The 19,784-nt window shown below is 48.4% G+C and overlaps 1 protein-coding gene across 16 annotated transcripts in view; it reads right to left on the reverse strand.

Annotated features, from left to right (window-relative positions):
- The window catches only part of SEZ6 (seizure related 6 homolog), a 109,512-nt gene that overhangs the window by 5,293 nt on the left and 84,435 nt on the right, over positions 1-19,784 (reverse strand). For all 16 annotated transcript variants that reach the window (XR_014214179.1, XR_014214180.1, XR_014214181.1 and 13 more), the window contains exons 5-14: positions 19,430-19,615; positions 17,556-17,724; positions 15,997-16,163; positions 13,237-13,431; positions 11,325-11,463; positions 9,562-9,758; positions 7,405-7,599; positions 4,423-4,614; positions 1,241-1,438; positions 1,065-1,103 (exon numbers count right to left, since the gene is read on the reverse strand). Coding sequence is in view for 2 of the 16 variants with exons in the window: in XM_082201723.1 (XP_082057849.1) it covers positions 1,065-1,103; positions 1,241-1,438; positions 4,423-4,614; positions 7,405-7,599; positions 9,562-9,758; positions 11,325-11,463; positions 13,237-13,431; positions 15,997-16,163; positions 17,556-17,724; positions 19,430-19,615 (1,677 nt within the window). In the remaining 14 variants the exon portion in view is untranslated. The remainder of the gene's footprint in view (positions 1-1,064; positions 1,104-1,240; positions 1,439-4,422; positions 4,615-7,404; positions 7,600-9,561; positions 9,759-11,324; positions 11,464-13,236; positions 13,432-15,996; positions 16,164-17,555; positions 17,725-19,429; positions 19,616-19,784) is intronic.

Consider the following 19,784-nt stretch of genomic DNA (forward strand, 5'->3'; position numbering starts at 1 on the left):
GCAGTTTCCGGGTCACCTTCAAAGGTAGCCCCACGTAGAGCGCATTGCAGTAGTCCAAGCGGGAGATAACCAGAGCATGCACCACTCTGATGACAGTCTGCGGGCAGGGAGGGTCTCTTCCTGCATACCAGATGCAGCTGGTAAACAGCTGCCCTGGACACAGAATTAACCTGCGCCTCCATGGACAGCTGTGAGTCCAAAATAACTCCCAGGCTGCGCACCTGGTCCTAGTTTTGTCCCCACCCTCCTCCTGTTCCTCGCTTAGTTCTACAAGAGGCAACACTGAGACTGCAGAGGAGAATTGGGAAGCTGTCAGCCCCAGAGACTGGCAGGCAGCAAGAAGCCAGTTAGGTGGGAGCTGCCTAGGGGCGGATATCGGATTGATTACGGTAATTCATTCTTTCTTTGCATTTTTCTTCTGTGTTCATACCGCAGCAGGTTAGGCTGAGACAGTGACTGGCCCAGGGTTACCCCCAGTGAACTTCACACAAGAGTTGGGGGATTTAAAGCTTGCTGTGGGTTAAACCACAGAGCCTAGGGCTTGCCAATCAGAAGTACGGCAGTTTGAATCCCCACGACAGGGTGAGCTCCCATTGCTCGGTCCCTGTTCCTGCCAACCTAGCAGTTCGAAAGCACGTCAAAGTGCAAGTAGATCAATAGGTACCGCTCCGGCGGGAAGGTAAATGGTGTTTCCGTGCGCTGCTCTGGTTTGCCAGAAGCGGCTTAGTCCTGCTGGCCACATGACTCGGAAGCTGTACGCCGGCTCCCTCAGCCAGTAAAGCGAGAGGAGCGCCGCAACCCCAGAGTCGGCCACGACTGGACCTAATAGTCAGGGGTCCCTTTACCTTTACTCCCCCAGGTCCTCCTTTGACACTCCACTGTCTCTTGGTGGGTTTTGCTCAAAGGGGCCATCCTCTGCTGGCAAAGGAGCTGCGTGGGACCTGGGTGTAGGGGAAGGGGCGCAGGGGGCCAGCAAAGAGGTCTGTGGGTCGCTAAGAATACTGCCCTCGCTCTGGGGTGCAACGGTCTCCCCCCTTTCCCTTTGCAAAAAGAAGGCGACTCACCGTCCAAGTTGTGATTGGTATAAAACTCATCGTAGGAGGCTGCAGTAGGAAGGCAGAGAGAGGGAGAGGGTAAAGGGCAGAGTTAGGGTGCCATAACTGACTGCTGGACTACTGCAGGGGAGGGCAGCCCCAGCAAACCCCCCCCCCGCTCAGCTGCGCCACCCAGAGGGACTCACCCGCTTTGCAGAGTGGAGGGGAGCCGCTCCATTGGGAAGGGTGGCCGGGCACGCAGCGGAGGGTGGCGTCGCCCAGGAGCACGTAACCCTTGGCGCAGGAGAAGCGCAGGCTCGTCCCCGCCTGGTAGAGCCTTTTCTCGGGGTTCTGTGCCCCATGGTCAGGGATGCCTGGGTTGTGGCAGGGCTCGTAGACCTCCGCTGAAAAGTGCAAAACTCCCGTTTATTTCTTACCGTTTATATCTCGCCTCCATGCCAGAAGAGCTCAAAGCAGCTCTTCCCCTTCCTCCCCCTCTCCCGGCCTTCCTGATTTTATCTTCCCAGCAGCATTGCAAGGTAGGCCAGGCTGAGAGATGAGCTTCTGTGTGGCTGAGCAGGGATTCGAACCCTGGTGAGGGGAGAGACTCCATCAGGCAAGGCCTCCTTCCCATAGCTGTCAACTTACAGATTTGAAAATAAGGAACCAGCAGCCTTGAAAATAAGGGATCAGCAGCCAAAATAAGGGATTTTTCGAACACAGGTATGTTCAACTTCTGAGCCAAAGGCATAAAGCCCAGCCAGCAGCCAAACGAAGCCTCAAGCGGTGGTTCCCACAGCGCAGCAACCCAGCAAAGGGGATGCAGCAAGGAAAACCACCGTCACCTCTCTGCTGGGAAGCGCTGAGCAAAGGCGAGTCCCCAGGCAAGGCGGCCGATTTGATCGGCACAAGGCATGCAAGCTCCACCCCCCAGTCGTTCTTAGACTCCTTATTGGGTGAGCAACGCAGCCAAGCAACACAGTTGGAGCCTCCCTCCTCCCTGGCCGGCAGGGAGGGAGGGAGAGGAGCTGCTTCCTTTGAAACCCGGGAAATTTAAGGGACATCATCAATAAGGGACAGCAGCGGGACACAGCACTGGGATAAGAGACTTTCCCGCCAAATAAGGGACGGTTGGCGGCTATGCTCCTTCCACCTGCCTTGCCTCACCTTGTAGTCTCTGCTTCTCAATTTGTATTGTATTATTTTATGTACTGAGGCTTGCCATTGTTTTATTGATTATAGTTTAGTAATTACTTACTGTAACTGTTGAGTGGATTTCTGTTTAACTTTTATATGTTGTTATTATTATTTAATAATATTCTAATGATTGTTGACTGTTACTTTTTGATGTAGGCTGCCTGTTTTAATGTTATGTTTTATTATCACATTTTTGTATTGCATTAGATTGTTATAAGATGTACATTTTTTGTTTCTTCAGCTTGTAAACTTCCTTGAGTATTGTAAGATAGAAAGACGGTATACAAATTAAAAATGATGATGATGGTGGTCTCCCAGATCCTAGTGTGACATGAAACTATTACACCACATAACGGTTGCATTGGAAGGGAGCCAAAGGGTCATCTACTCCAACCCACTACAATGCAAGAATTGCAGCTGAAGAACTGAACCACCACTGGCTTTTGGTGTGGGGACTGAGAACTTTGTACTGGGCTCTAGATGTTTTGAATTGGAAAAAGAAACGAATCTTCAAAGCTGGTTACAAGGCGCCTATCCCCCTAGAAGCCAGATTAAAATGACAGAAATATGCATATTATTATTTGCATAAATTAGCACGCCGGTCTATTCTCTTCCTTCCTTTCATTACGCAGGAGAGAAAGAGAAAAGGAAGGCGGAAATGGCACAGCGGAGGGAGATAACACATACCCCAGGTGCAGCGTTGACGCAAAATTATTCACAAAATTATATCCGGAGCTAGATACTAGAGGCTGCATTGTGGGTGAGCCTGTCTTTGCAACCAGATCAAAATGCACCCAGTGATATCTTCTGCACAGCAGAGGAAAGTTTCGTTAACAACAGCTGGTCCCAAATCTTAATGAGCCCTTGGGCCGCATCCACACCATGTCTTTAGAGCACTGTGGTGCCTCTTTAAACAACCATGGCTTCTTCCCCCAGAGCATCCTGGGAATGGTAGTTTCTTCAGGGTGCTGAGAGTTGTTAGGAGGCCCCTATTCCTCTGCGGACAGCGCTGGCTCCCGGCCTCTAGAGCGAGATGAGCACGCAACCCCAGAGTCGGACACGACTGGCCTGTACGGGCAGGGGTACCTTTACCTTTTTATTCCTCTCGCAGAACTACGGTTCCCAGAGTTCCTTGTGAACAGGGATCGGTTGTTTAACCACTCTGGGAGGAGAATAGGGGAAACAACTCTCAGCACTTTTAGTTCCCAGGATTCTTTGGGAGAAGCCAGGACTCATTTTGCCTAAGCCATTGAAATTAAGGGAGGTGGTCTGCTGCTAGCCCAGAGATGGAAGGAAGAACGGCAAACCAAGTTGACGGACTGTGCCGAAATGGCAAAATTAACTGGGAAGCTCAGAAATCAAGAGGACAACAAGAACTTTAAAAAAAGAAAGGGGGGAAGTTTATGATCTCTTTACGAGAACGTTGCAGGCAGGCTAGAACATTAGCAGGATGTTTTAACTACACTCGTAAACTAATGGAAAGTGTGAATAACTTGGAAGGATAAAACTTGGACAGTATTGATATGCCGCTGTAAAGGTTATCATTAGTACCCATGGGAGGGATGGGGAGAATTCAAGAGATTCAGAGTAATCTTGATATTTGTATTTTGTATTTGTTGCTGTTGTAGGTTTACATTTTAAAAAAATTGAATAAAAATTTAGAGAGCGAGAAATTAATGGAGAGGGCTGTTGTTGTTGGCAGCTGTCTGTCCTGAGAGACAATGGAGTGTACCTCCAGGGTCTTTTAAGAGCCTATGAACATAAGAAGATCCTATTGTATCAGGCAAAAGAGGGTCCATTTAGTCCAGCATCCTGTTCTCAAAGGGCCCAACCAGATGCCTCTTCTGGTAAACCCACAAGCAGGATTCGAACACAAGAGCAACTCTCCCCTCCTGTGGTTTCCAGAAATGGGGATTTTGTCCAATCCTCACTTAAACCCATCTCATTGGTGGCTACTGCTGTCTCTTGTGGCAGGGAGTTCCACAGTTTGCACTTAAAATCATAGAATTGTAGAGTTGGAAGGGGCCGTGAAGGTCCTCTGGTCCAGTCTCCTGCAATACAGGAATCTTTCACCCCATGTGATGAAATTAATGGACCTTAAGTGAGTGATGCCTGCAAATTTCAGTGGCTCTAATTTTTTGCGGGTAGGGGAACCGAGCTGGGGAAGCCACAGAGACCCCGCGCAGCTTACGAATGCACTTGGGGAGACGGTCGCTCCACTTCGGACCCCCGGCCTGCCGGTCGTGGCAGGTGATCTCGCCGCTGCCCGCCAGGGCGTATCCCTTGTCGCAGATGAACTGGACGGTGGAGCCCACGGGGAACTTGTTCTCAGAAACCATGCGCCGGCTGTGGTCCACATCTCCTGGGTCCCGGCAGGTGGTCACTGGAGAGGGAGAGAATGGGGCAGCGTGGTGGGTGGCGAAGGGGCAGGGTAGCTCAGTGGAGAGCTACTGCAGGTCAGTGTCAGCACTGCTAAGCTCGAAGGATCCATCTGATATAAGTGAACTTCCAGTGCTTCTGTTTAAATCAGCCTTTGAACTGGAATCTTGGCAGCGTTTTGGGAGGGAGAACCGTAGTTCAGGGCCAAAAGTTCCCAGCTTCAATTTCCGACAGCAGCATCTCAAGGTAAGGCTTGGGGGAAAGGCTCCCTGCCCGAAACCCTCTTGGAGAGCTGTTGCTGCCGGTCCGTGCGGACACTACTGGGCTTGATGGAGCCACAATCTGACTCTGTACAGAGGCAGGAAGCAGCAGAAGCATCACAAAGGCCAGCAGGGGGAGCTCTTGCCTCAGCCAATTGCAAATTCCAATTTGGACACTTAAGAAGTCTTGTGTGCTCCTCCGGAGAATAATTATGAAGAGCGATTTGAGAAATTAAAGCCGTCGTGTTGGACACTAGATGGGAAAGAGCATTCCTTCCAAGGAGAGTGGAAGGATGTAACTGGGATCCTCCTCCTCAGGTAAAGCTACAACAGACCTGATCTTGCAAATATGTTCCCCTGTTGCCCAGACATCAGGATCTTTCCTCTCCTTGACAGATGAGGCCAATAGGGGTACATATTTACATTTCATTTCATTTCATCTATACCCCACTTGATTGCGGAAAACCCCCCAAAACCTCAAAGTGCTTTACAAAACAATAAAACTATCAGTAAGAAAAATTACCAATAGCAATTGTAGTGTTTCCCAAAGTTAGAATACCAACAGACTAAAAACAAGTTAAAACTTGCATCAGTTTTCTTCAGACCTGAAAACAAGAACGTTTTTATCAGTTACCGAAAAGGGGACAGCGAAGGTGCTTGCCTGATATCAATTGCCAGGGAGTTCCAAAGTTGTAGGCGCTGCCACACTATAACATTGAGTTCTTGCAAATTTGGAAGAGGGATTATGTGGCAGCTGGAAAAGAGCCAGTTCCACCGACTGAGGCATGTCGAGTGGGTAAGGCTAGTCCCAAGTTGTAAAAGGCTTTCTATCCTCATAGTAAGATCTTGAACCTGGCCTGGCAACAAAACGGCAGACAGTACAGATCTCTGAGCAGAGCTGTGGTGTGCTGACAAGGCCTTCTTCCCAGTGGTGTAGCGTGGGTTGTCAGCACCCGGGGCAAGGCAAGTAATTTGCGCCCCCTAACCCGTGGATTTGCGCCCCCTAACCAGTGGATTTGCACCCCCTAACCCTAACCCCCAGATGTTGCGCCTGGTGCGGCCGGCCCCCCCTGCACCCCCCACGCTACGCCACTTCTTCCTCTTGTCAGCAATCGTGCTGCAGCATCCCGCAGCGACTGCAGCTTCCACATCAAGAGGAGGGAAAGCCCCACATAGAGTGCATTGCGGTAATCCAGTCTTGAAGGTAATCCAGTCTTCCAGAAGTGGCTCCCTCTCCCCCTCACAAGGTAGGGTTGCGACAGACAGCGCCTGGGCCGACACCACCCAGCTGTGGCAATGTTCAGGGTGGCAGGAGAGGATATATTGTTTATTAATATCCTTCCTAACTTGCGCTAGCAAGTTCCTTTACTTGGCAGAGCTAACATTCCCCTTTACACAGCACAGCAGATAGCTGGTTGCAGGCTCGTGTGAGCCTCTCACTATTGTACAATTCAGTCTGTCTCAGATTGAATTGTATGTTCCTGGTAAGTTTCCCTGAATCCATCTTAAAAAGAATAAAGATGCCACAATATTTGTTGTTGTTGCTTAGTCGTTTAGTAGTGTCCGACTCTTCGTGACCCCCTGGACCAGAGCACGCCAGGCACTCCACTGCCTCCCACAGTTTGGTCAAACTCATGCTGGTAGCTTCGAGAACACTGTCCCACCATCTCGTCCTCTGCTGTCCCCTTCTCCTTGTGCCCTCCTTCTTTCCCAACATCAGGGTCTTTTCCAGGGAGTCTTCTCTTCTCCTGAGGTGGCCAAAGTACTGGAGCCCCAGCTTCACGATCTGTCCTTCCAGTGAGCACTCAGGGCTGATTTCCTTCAGAATGGAGAGGTTTGATCTTCTTGCAGTCCATGGGACTCTCAAGAGTCTCCTCCAGCACCAGAATTCAAAAGCATCCATTCTTCGGCGATCAGCCTTCTTGATGGTCCAGCTCTCACTTCCATACATCACTACTGGGAAAACCATAGCTTTAACTATATGGACCTTTGTTGGCCACAATCTTATTTAAAGTCAATTAAGAAGTAAAGTGAAATAAGTTTACTTACATCAGTCCACAGTTGGATCCCTGAAGGCAGACTTAGTTACAAATATGTACATGTGGATCTACCCCATATGGGGGAATAATCCTAGTGCCTCTGCTAGCTGAAAGCAGAGCAGAGCATTTCTAGCTAAAAAGCTGCTCCAATGAAGAAGGGAAGTGAAAAAGAGTGTGAGTGTGCTGCGTGACTTGTCCTTTTGTTACCTGGACAGGTAAGGTTACGCCCACCTTCTATCCCATGCAAAAGGAAGGATGCTCCAGCCAGGAGAAACAAGAAGATTTGACTGGCTGGACCAAGCATTCCCTCGCATGTCTTCTCTAGGAAAACAAGGAATGTTGTACTTGACTGCTCTCATGGGTCACATCCCACAACAGCAAGCTTTGTGGCTGAGCAGGGATCTGAACCCTGGTGTCCGGGGTCTTAGGCCAGCCCTATAAATCCGGCAGTTGCAGGATCTGGCCACCTGCCTCCTCCACACCCCACTAGCTCACCTTGCTGGCAGGAGGGCAGGTCCCCGCTCCACATCAGGTCCCAGTGACACATCAGGAGTTCGGTGCCCACCAGCTCGTAGCCGGGGTAGCAGTGGTACGTGACCACGGTGCCGTGGACAAGCTCCGGGTGGGACATGGTCTTCCAGCCGTTGGGGATCTCCGGGAGCTCAGGGCAGGTGTCGTTCCGGGGAACCTCTGCAGGGAAAGAAGCCGGGAGCAGAGGTCAGGGGAAGACCCCAGAGAGGGAGGCAGAGGCCAGGCACTCTCCAGCCCTCTCGGACCAGCGACAAGTGCAACGGCATCCTCATAGAAGATGTATGTATGTATTTGCAGCAATTGTTTGTGTCCCTGCTGACCATAAAATATTTCCTTAACAAAAATGGAAATTTAGATAGGATACTTACAGATTGTAAATGTATACACTTTCAACATGTTGTTTTTTTAGTTAGTTTTTGATCCTAGGTGCATAATTTTGGCTTTGAGATTATTTAAGAAAAAAGATCTGCCGTTTATTTATAGGTACTTCCTGCACCTGCTAATTTAATTGCATTTGATAATCTTTTAGCCAGAGGTGTCTTAGTTACAGAAGATTGTATGTTATACTATCTGATGTTTAGAAGACATCTGATGGCAGCCCTGTTTAGGGAAGTTTTTAATGACTGATGTTTTAATGTATTTTTCATCTTTTGTTGGCCCAGCCAGATGGGGGGGTATAAATAACAAATTATTGTTATTATTATTGTTATTGAGTTGGAAGGGACCCTGTGGATCATCTATAGTCCAATCCTGTACAATGCAGGAATATGCAGCTGTCCCTTACGGGGATCGAACCTGCAACCTGGGCATTGTCAGCACCATCCTCTAACCAGGTGAACTACATGCACCTCAACACATTCAGATTTAATATTATTAATATTATTTTATATTTATTTATATCATTAAGAAACAAATAAATAGCAATAACATTAAGACTACCATCTATGTATCTATCTATTAAAAACATATTAGGAAGAACTTTCTGACAGTAGGAGCTATTTGACCAGGGATAGGCAACCTAAGGCCCGTGGGCTGGATCCGGCCCAATCGCCTTCTAAATCTGGTCCGCAGACAGTCCGGGAATCAGCTTGTTTTTACATGAGTAGAATGTGTCCTTTTCTTTAAAATGCATCTCTGGGTTATTTGTGGGGCATAGGTATTCGTTCATCCCCCCCCCAAAAATAAAGTCCAGCCCCCCACATAGTCTGAGGGTCGGTGGACCAGCCCACAGCTGAAAAAGGCTGCTGACCCCTGTATTTAACTCCCTCGGGAAGTTGTGGAGGTTTTTAAGCAGAAGTTAGATGGACATCTGCCGGGGATTTTTTAGCTGTGATTCCTGCATTACAAGGGGGGTTGGGCTAGATGACCTTTGAAGGTCCCTTCCAACTCTAAAAATCTATGATTCTGTGAGACCAAAGGCCTATCATGGGGGTGGCGAGGAGGAAGAACTTTGCCCCCCTTGCCTAATGGTCCACCTTCTGGGGAAAGGTGGGAGGGGCGAACACGTGGTGGGCGTGGCCAGGTGTAAAAGTGGGTGGAGCAACTGACGGGACTCCTCCCTTTAGAGTTGGAGGGCACACCGAGGGTCATCCAGTCCAACCCCCTCAGGAACCACAGCTAAGGTCTGTTTTATATCGGTAAATTTTCTGGGAAGACTCTTCAATTTAGACAAGGTCTTGCAGCCTCCCTCATGACTTGAACTTTTGTGTTTTGTAATGTGCACCTTGGTATATGCCAAGTTTTTATCCTTCTGCGTGATTCTGGTGCACATTTCATGCTTATATGACTCTGCATTTGGCTGCCTTGTTAATAAATTCGAGTTTCTTAAATTGAGCGGCACACACAAGCCGAAGCAAATTGTATTTTCTCAATTTCTGAGGGTTATATCCAGAACAGACCAACTGGAATGAACGGACCTGGGCGACTCAGGTCCATTGATTTCAGTGGGTCTACTCTGAGTAGGACCCAGTTGGATGCAATCCTGATTTCCATCTCCTTAATATGCCCTATTCCCCAAGAAGGAAACCAATAGAGAAACACAGAGGGAAATAGAAACCTCTTTTGCTTTTCTTTCCACACCAGGGCAGTGCCTTCCAAAATTTCAGGGGCTTCTGCACGTACCTGCAAAGTGGATGATGAAGCCGTGCTGATAGCCCAAGACGCTGCTCCCCGGATCCGATTGAAACTGGATGGTGACGTCAGCCATGGAGGTGTACAGCTTGAACCGCCGGTGGGGGCCGGAATATTGGCCCAGGATCCGGGCCGTCAAGTCGTCCCCGTCATAGAAAGTCAGCGCGTCTCCTTTGCCAAGGCGTAACCTGAAACGAATCGAAACAATTGTAGGTTTGGAAGGGACCCTACAGGTCATCTAGTCCAACCCCCTACGGTGCAGGAATTGCAAGATGGCGGGGGCAGCGGAGGGAGGTGCCAATGAAGAAAAGCCTGACGGCTGCTCACTGACGGCGCAATCAGAACGCCAGATCTGCTGGAATGGGATCCAGTGGGCCTTATTTCTTTCTTTCTTTCTTTTCATAAAAATTATATACTGCCTGATTGTGGAAAACTTCAACAATGACCAAAACATTCCAAAAAATCAAAACCAACAATTAACCAAGACGCATACAGTGGTGCCTCGCAAGACGAAAATAATTCATTCCACGAGTCTTTTCATCTTGCGATGTTTTTCGTCTTGCGAAGCACGGTCCGTCGCTACTGCGCCTCTTCAAGCGGCTTTAAGAAAAAAGCGCAAGACGTTTTCTTCTTGCGAAGCAAGCCCATAGGGAAATTCGTCTAGCGAAGCAACGCAAAACCGAAAAACCCTTTCGTCTAGCGAGTTTTTCGTCTTGCGAGGCATTCGTCTTGCGGGGCACCACTGTCCCAGCAAATTTCTGGGTAGGATTGCCTTGTGCTTGAGGTAGACTGCTTTGGATGGTGAAGGAAGAATTTAACCATTAGGCAAGGGCAAGACTAGGCTTTATTTCACCCGGGTCAAAGACTAAGTTTGGCAATCCCCACCAAAGAACTGTGGCAAGAGAAGCTGATGGACTATGTGGAATTGGCGGAACTGACACACAAACCACGTGACAAGGACTTTAAAGAAGAATGGGGACCTTTTACAAAGTACTTGAGGAAACAACAAAATGAACTGAACACCTTGGCAGGTTTTGAATAAACAGACACAATTTTTTTATTGGTAACATACTGATAGATTAATTAAGGATCTTTACAATTTTATAATATGCAGAGAATAATATGTGCTGAGAAACCAGAGAGAGGAGCTGAGGGAAGTCTGGGGTGGGTTTTTCTTTTTGGGGGAGGGGGAAATTGGGGGGGGGATGAGGATGATGTATTTGTGATGAACTGTTATGTTGAAATTCCTAATAATTTTATATGTATATATATAAAAAGACCAAGTTTGGCAAGCAGTGAGCCTCAAGGATGCCCCTCTGGAGGCTTCACCCTGAGCAAAAAACTCGGCTAGCCCCCCCGCCCCCCGTAGCTACAGCTCTGCATTAGGGTAAGTAGCTAGGGTGAGCCTCCTCCTCCTCCTTGAATCTGTCCCATCCTCTTTTAAAGCCACCCTGTTGCCTTGTGGCAGGGAGTTCCACAGCTGAACAATGCTATGTGTCAATTTGAAGCCAATTCCCGTGGCTGAAACTTGCACAATTGAACTGACAACATATTCTTTCACGGGGCTGCAGCTGTGCAGCTTACAAAAAACGTTGCAAGCCGTTTTGAGTTCCTGCTGCAGTAAGAGAACCTGGTGCGATTCCTGCATTTCGGGGTGGGGGGGTGGGGTTGGACTTGGGCTTCCCTGAGCTCCCTTCCAGCTCAACAGTTCTGGGATTCTGTGAAATAATGATCCAAACAGGGGCACAACTCACACTTGGATGTCCAGCATGATCCTCTTGTCCTCCTCCACGTGGAGACCCCAGATGCAGTCCTGGCCCTTCCCATAGGGCTCCGGCCAGTTGGGGGACAAAACCACCCCGGCGGCGTCCGTGATCTCCCCGCTGCACACGGCTGCAGAAGAGGTGTGGAAAGAGATCAGTGGGGCTGTGTTGTGGATGGCAAACCTCTCCTGGTCTGCCCCACAGAGGACCTTAAGGTCCATGAATAACCATAGTTTAGAGGTCCCGGGCCCTACGGAAGCCAGACTATCCTCCACCAGGGCCAGGGCCTTCTCAGTGGTGGCTCCGACCTGGTGGAATGCTCTGTCCCATGAGACCAGGGCCCTGCAGGATTTAATCCTCCTTCCGCAGGGCCTGTAAGACAGAGCTATTCTGCCTGGCCTTTAATTTGAATTCAGCCTGATCTTTTATTCCCCTTCCTTCCCTCCCTCTCCCCTTTTTATGAAGATCACCCACTCTGGGATCCCACAGCTAATTCTCCCCGGTCTCCTTGCTGGCTCAAGTAGGACCAATTCAGCCAGCTAGCCCTGGGGATTTTCTAATTGATTTTTGATTTTTATTGTTATTCATGTTTTTATACTGTATTTTATGCTGCTTTTATAATTAAGTGTTTTATAATTAAGTGTTTTTGATTTGTTGTTAGCTGCCCTGAGCCCGGTTTTTGAACCGGGAAGAGCAGGGTATAAATAATGTTATTTATTTATTTATTATTATTATTATTATTATTATTATTATTATTATTATTAACTGTGGCCTTTGCAGGCTGGGGAACTTCCTCGTGCCACTGATCAGAACAGGGCTTGCAATCGGTGCTCAACAGCAAGCCCTGCTTGCAAATGAACCACTAGGATTTCCCTTTAAGCTATGATTGCCATATTTCAAAAAGTGAAAATTTTGCGCCTTTTTTCTTTGCAAAATTTCAAAGTAGAGAGAAGTTTGTGAGCTACTTTTATGGAAATCCGCCAAAATATAGACATGAGTTGAAAAATCACAAAGAAGAGAGAAGTTTGTGAGCTATTTTTAAGGAAAGTTGGCAAAAACAACACTGCCGACATAGGTTGCCATGCATCAGGATTTTCCCGGACATTTTGGCCAATTCCCACCCGGACACTTCTTCCGGCTTCAGTATCCCGGGTGTAACCAGGAAATTTCAGTCGTATGGCAACCCTACTTTAAGCTCCTGGTTGTTCCTAACCCTTTGTAGGTTTCCAGTATGCCAAAGGACAGAACAACTTCCCGGAAATTTGGGGCATTTGTTGTATTTTACTCTTCTTTTGGTCAATAAACCACTTAATTGCAACAGCCGCTAAGCATGTGACCTTGACCTCAACAATACAATAAAGGTCAAATATCAGTTTAGAATGATAAAGGTCAGAAACGACATCAATATTTGCGAACGCATTTTGAAGCAAGGGTAGGAAAGCCTTCTAAGCTGGGGGCCACCTTCTCTTCTGAGCAACCTCCCCAGGGCCGTGTGTCTGTGGTGGGAGGGGCCTGAGGCAAAAGGGGGTGGAGCAAGAGAGGAAATACAGTCGTACCTTCGATCCCGAACGCCTCGGTCCGCGGACTTTTTGGTTCCCAAACGCCACAAACCTGGAAGTGACTGTTCCGATTTGCAAATGTTCTTTGGAACCCGAACCTCCGACGCGGCTTGTGATCCAGAAGTCGTGCTTTGGTTTCTGAACGTTTTGGAACTCAAACGGACATCTGGAACAGATTCCGTTCGACTTCCAAGGTACAACTGTATTTACTTTCGAAAGGTAGGCTAGTTTCCATTCTGTTTATCCTCCATCCTTTGGGTCAAACCACGACTGGCCTGTGGCCCCCAGAAGCCAGCCAATGCGGCCCCCGTAAGCCGGCCAAAGCTTTCCAACATGGCACCCACCTCGGCAGGCCGGCTCTGTCTCGTTCCACTGAGGGTTGGTGGGGTCCACACACTCGATGATAACGGAGCCTTGCTCCAGGGTGTATCCCGCCTCACAGGCAAACTCCACGGTGGTGCCCACGGCGTACGTCGCGTCGCTGGTGGTGAAGTTCCCGTACTTGACAAATGGCTCATAGCAGTGCCCGGGTTCAAAGGCTGGCAAGGGGCAGAGCGAGAGAGAGAGGGCATCAGTCAGCTGTCGGCACGCTCAAGAGTGTTCGGGGGTCCCTCACGGGCAGGGCTCACTAGCTGGATGACCGCAGCTCGTGGAGATGATGCCCTGCTTGTGCTGAGGCAAACCTCGCAGCAGGCATGCAACAGTGTGCCAAGGAGCGTCGTGCCCACGCTCCCTGGCCTTTTGCCTTCATGGCTAGAAAACAGGGTTTATACCCTGACCGTTTGTCCTCTCGCAGATTTGGTTACTAGACATAAAGCTTGGCTGGAGCATGACCGGCGACGCAGACGTAATCAAGTATTGGGGAAAACATTTTAGGGAAACACCTGCTAACACATGTATCTGCTAATGCAGGAAATGTGCTTAGAAGGAAATTTCCTGTTCAGGGTGGTTTCACTGCTGTTTCCAATTGTTGACTTCTGCTAATAAAAGGAGCCGCTGCAGAGCTAGTCGGCAGCTTGTCTTGGAGCATGCCACATGTAATGTTTCCAAGGGGTTGCTCGAGAGCAAGCGGGCAAATATCTCCCTGCTTGGCTGTGAAGCCTTGTTTTGCTGCCAAAATAAACCTTATCTGTCCGGAGCCCCACTCTCCCGTGGCTAGCTCAATCGCTGGCAGAATCCGTGAGTGGACGGTTCCTAAACTTTCCCCAGCAAAGCAGCTTCTTGACGCCCAGTCTGCGCCTCCCCTCTCTGCGCGGATACTTTCTGCGCAAGGGGGGTGTGGGTAGCGGAGGACCCCTCTCCTCCCCGCTTTCCCTCAGCAAGGAGTCCTGGCACCACCTCACCACTTCTGACTCCTGCAGCTTCTGTCCACTGGAGGCGTTTTTACTCTCCTCCGTTGAAGAGGAATTTCTTCTCCTGATCCCTGGAGGCTTTCTATAATCCATTCGGCTTTTGCTCTCTCCCTCCTGAGCCGATGGCAGTTCCCTGACACCACAGCTCACCTGCAGTCAACCTCCTGTCATACTCGGTATTCCTATAGCAGCTAAATGGGCACCCCGAGGTCTTCCGCAAGGACCCACAAATCCTCCGAGCCTCCCCTCCCACTCGCTGCCCCCTTGGCCATGAGGTGCTGAGGGGGGTTGCCTTTCCCCTCCTCTGAAAAGCATATGGAGCTGGCAAGAGTATTGTTGGCTCAGAAATGGAAGCCAGAAGAAATACCAACAAAAGAAGAACGGCAGACAAAATTAATGGACTACACAGAATTGGATAAAATGACAGGAGGCATTTGAAACCTGCGGGACCAGAGATTTACAGAAGATTGGAAGAAATATACGAATTACTTGAAGAGCAACTGTAATCAACAAATTACGGTAGTAGGACTACAAGAAGTTTTGTAAGGAGAAATATATGAAATGTTGCAAAGAAGAGAAAAAAGAGAGATATTAGTTATGAGATTTAAATGTAATAGTGAAAATAAGAAATGTAAATTAAGTAAATAGATTGGAAAATTCTCAGATGTGATCGGTGGAAGTTCAAAAAATTGTATAAGATGTAAAAGTATGTTTACATATTGTTGAAAATGATACGTTGAAAAACTAATAATTTTTTTTTTATAAAAGAAAGAAAGAAAAGCATATAGAGCTGAAGGAGGAAGTGGGATAGAGCGGCTCTTCTGGACATTTCCCCTTTCAGCTCTATGCCCATTTCTAGGCTATGATTAATTCTATCATGGCTGACTTTTACGCAAATCCTTTGGGAAAGTGAAGGGGTTGGGTGCCCTCTTTCTTTCTGCCTCTTGTGGGGGGGGGAGGGGACCGGCTGGAAATGTCAGTGCCCATGGCACTCACCCCCCAAAAGTATGGCAGCTGAAAGCGCTGGTTCCCAATGTGAGTGGTAGCGCCCCCTGGAGGGCAGTGTGATTCCCTTACAGTGCCACTTACAAGGGGGCAGCAGGGGGGCCCTGGAGGTACAGAGGACCACCGCCTGATATCACAGGCTCCAGTTATCCGCTTTGTTGAATGAATTAAACTACAGTGGTGCCTCGCAAGACGAAATTAATTCGTTCCGCAAATTTTTTCGTCTAGCGAATTTTTTGTCTTGCGAAGCACGGTGTCGGAAAAGTTTTGGAAAAGCTTCAAAAATCACCAAAAACCTCAAAAAAGGCTACCACGCCGCGTTCTATGAGTTGCTCCTCGAAGTCAAGTCGCAACTGTATTAACGGTGTTAAGAAAAAGGAAACAAACTTTTCATCTTGCGAAGCAAGCCCATAGGGAAATTTGTCTTGCGAAGCAGCTCAAAAACCACAAAACCCTTTCGTCTAGCGAGTTTTTCTTCTTGCGAGGCGTTCGTCTTGCGGGGCACCACTGTAAATAGCTTTAATTGGATTTGAAATAATGGTGCAATTAATTGCTACTGTTTTGAATTTACTCCTCTATTATCTTCCTTAGTGGGTCATGCAAGCCACTATTCTGAATAATGCATTTTAATAGGGTGGGGGCACTAGGGGGGAGTTTATGGACCCAGGGCCCCCCTAAAAGTTTGGGAGTAGCTGTCCTAAAGGAACAAGCCCAGCGCCTTGCCCCGTGTGCCCTCTGGCAACTCACCCTCGTAGCGCAGGGCCATGCCAGCGGCCACCCCGCTGCTGTCGGTGGTCAGCTTGATGAAGAAGCCCCTCGCGGTGCTGACCAGACCCTCGATGGGCAGGTATTCCACTTCGTACGAGTCGTACACGGGCGGAGCCTCAATGTCGTTCCCGTTCCGGATTATTAGCCTGGGAGGGGGGAAAGGAAGTGGCTTAATCCCAGCATGCTTAAAAAAAAGAAAGGTCAGAATTGCAAAGTTTAATTGGATGACCCTTGGGGCAGGAGAGGACTTTGGACTTTCATAATTCAGTCCCGTGTCAGGCCAAAATTCAGTGTGACCCCGCCTTCCGTTCTGCTCAACTGCGGCCATCACCCTGCCCTAAATCCACTTCTTTGTGGCCTCCCTGCCCACTCTGCAATTCTATTTTTCACCTGAGGTTTTTAAACAGAGATCAGATGGCCCCCTGCCAGCGATTCTTTAAGTGTGGTTCCTGAATTCGCAGGGGGCTGGGGCTAGATCAGTGGTTCCCAAGCTATATTTTTGGCAATGCCCGACCTAAGCATCTCTAAAATAATTATAATATAATAATAATTTATTATTTATACCCCACCCATCTGGCTGGGCTTCCCCAGCCACTCTGGGCGGCTTCCAACAAAACATTAAAATACAGAATGCATCAGACATTAAAAGCTTCCCTAAACAGGGCTGCCTTCAGATGTCTTCTAAAAGCCTGGGAGTTGTTGTTCTCTTTGACATTTGGTGGGAGGGCGTTCCACAGGGCGGGTGCCACTACCGAGAAGGCCCTCTGCCTGGTTCCCTGTAACTTGGCTTCTCGCAGCGAGGGAACCGCCAGAAGGCCCTCAGCGCTGGACCTCAGTGTCCGGGTAGAATGATGTCACCACCGACATATACCGTATTTTTTGCACCATAACACTCACTTTTTTCCTCCTAGAAAGTAAGGGGAAATGTCTGTGCGTGTTATGGAGCGAATGCCTGCAGGTGGCGGGGGGGATCTGCTGCAGTCGTGAGCAGAGGATCCATGGTTCTCCTTCCTTCCCTCCTCCATGGTTACAAAGCACGGATCCACATGGATCCTCAGGATTTTTGCATTGGTCTACTCCAAACTCACTGTCAGATCACATGTCTATGGCCACAGCATGAACCACAAAAATCATAGATCCACTGTTTCGTTTAGAATATTTTATTCCTTGTTTTCCTCCTCTAAAAACAATGTGCGTGTTATGGTCTGGTGCGTGTTATAGAGCGAAAAATACGGTAATTCTTATTATTCAAAAAGTGAACTCCTATTCACGTGGAGGAAGCCTAAAAGGCCATTCACTGTTAATAACTCATTCTCGAATTGCCCCCATTAAAAATCAAATTGCCCCACTGCGGGGGGGGGGGTGGTGTGACCCACGTTGGGGACCTTGGGGGCTCCTTCCTACCATACAATTTATGATTCTATAACCCCACCCAGGGGCAGGAATGGGGATTCAGTGTGAGATCAGCCCAGACATCCTGGGAACAAGTGCCCTATGACCCCATCGCCCCGAAAACTCGAGGTCTCTCTCTTGCCAACCTGTCGTCGTCCTCGGCCAAGGAGACCTTCTCAAAATGGAGGTGCAGCCGCTGTCCCTGCGGAGCCTCCAGCAGCCAATGGCAGGTCAGGTTGTTGCTGTAGTTGGCAGGGTAGCCTGGTGAGACGATGCGCCCGGTCGTGGCGTTCCGGATCACCCCGCCGCAAGATGCTGCGGAGAGAAGGGACGCGTCAGTGGGGCTACAGGAAGGGCTCCCCCCCGCCCTCTTCAACAATATCAATTTATTTCTTCACCACCATCAACATTCTTTACCCGTCCTATACTGCAGGGTTGCAGGGCAGGCCGCAGGTATGTAAAAAATGCAATATTAACCTTAAAAGAAAATGTGATGAAAATGATGTATAGATGGTACATTACGCCTCTGAAATTAGCTAAAACGTACAAAGTTAGTAATAAACGTTGGAAATGTAAAGAAAATGAAGGAACATTTTATCACATGTGGTGGGAATGTTAAAAAAGTGAAAAACCTCTGGGAAATGATATATAATGAGATGAAAAAAATGTTGAAATATACATTTGTTAAGAAGCCAGAAGCATTTTTACTTGGCATTGTAGGTGATGATATAAACAGAAAGGATTGTAAGTTATTTTTGTACACAATGACGGCAGCAAGAATATTATTGGCACAAAACTGGAAGCAAGAATTACCGACGAAAGAAGAACGGAGGATGAAAATGATGGACTATGCAGAATTAGATAAACTAACAGGAAGAATTCGAAACCTGCGGGACCAGAGATTCTCAGAAGACTGGAGTAAATTTACGGACTATTTGAAAAGTAATTGTGAGGAACAGATTACGCTAGGAGGTTTGCAAGAAGTTTTGTAAGGTGAATTATTTGAAATATTGCAAAAAAAGATAATGAGGAGAATTATTAGTTAAAGATAACTAAAGGTCATAGGAAATTAAGAAATGCATAATAAGTGATAAGGACGGAAAATCATCAAAGGTGTTGACAGAAGTCCGAAAATTATGGTATAAGATGAAAAGTTTTGCTGTATGAATGATAATTAACATGTTTAAAACTAATAAAAGTGTGTGTGTGTGTGTATATATATATATATATTTGCTTTCGTAGATTTTCACGGGTACAGGAATGCAGGTTTTGGTGTCTTCGGGTGTCTTCCCGTGTAAGAGTCGGGGTGTCTGGGCGACGTTTCGACGAGGTCTCACTCGTCATCTTCAGGCTGGTGCTTTCGGCTTCTTGTTACTGGAACAAGAAGCCGAAAGCACCAGCCTGAAGATGACGAGTGAGACCTTGTTACTGGAACAAGAAGCCGAAAGCACCAGCCTGAAGATGACGAGTGAGACCTCGTCGAAACGTCGCCCAGACACCCCGACTCTTACACGGGAAGACACCCGAAGACACCAAAACCTGCATATATATATATATATATACACACACACACACACAGTGGTACCTCGGGTTAAGTACTTAATTTGTTCCGGAGGTCCGTTCTCAACCTGAAACTGTTCTTAACCTGAAGCACCACTTTAGCTAATGGGGCCTCCCGCTGCTGCAGCGCTGCCACACGATTTGTTCTCATCCTGAAGCAAAGTTCTTAACCTGAAGCACTATTTCTGGGTTAGCGGAGTCTGTAACCTGAAGCACTATTTCTGGGTTAGCGGAGTCTGGGTTAGCGGAGTGTATATAACCTGAGGTACCACTGTATATTAAAAATTTGCAATATTAAAATTAACCAGCGGAGGCAGCCCTGAGCTAGAGGGTTCTGAGTTTCCTGCGGCAGCTGCCTCCATTTGCCCAACGGTAGGGAGAGGTCAGCCGACAAGCTTGCTGAGGTCCGATGCCCTAGCAGTTCCCAAACCCCCTTCCTGTACCCCCTGGCTTTGCTCACCGACGCAGGTGGGCTCCCGGGCGCTCCAGAAGGGGTGGGTGGCGTTGAGGCAGCTCAGGCAGTGCTGGCCCTGCAGCTGGTAGCCGGTGGCGCAGGAGAAGCAGGCGTGGCCACCCGGGTGCACGCTGGTGACGGAGACCTCCCCGTAGGGCGGGCGCGTGGGGAACGCACAGCTGAGCAGGTAGGCTGGGAAAGGAAAAAGAGATGGGGAGAGTTGGGCTGTGTACATTAAAAACCCATTTAACACACGCACACATTCCCCAAGGATCCTGGGAAGCATAGTTTGCTAAGGGAGCTGGGAAACGTAGCATTGTGAGAAGTCAAACTACAGTTCCCAGGATTCTTGGGCTGTCAT

Source organism: Podarcis vaucheri, assembly GCF_965113315.1.
Source record: "Podarcis vaucheri genome assembly, chromosome: 15".
Taxonomy (NCBI): Eukaryota; Metazoa; Chordata; class Lepidosauria; order Squamata; family Lacertidae; genus Podarcis; species Podarcis vaucheri.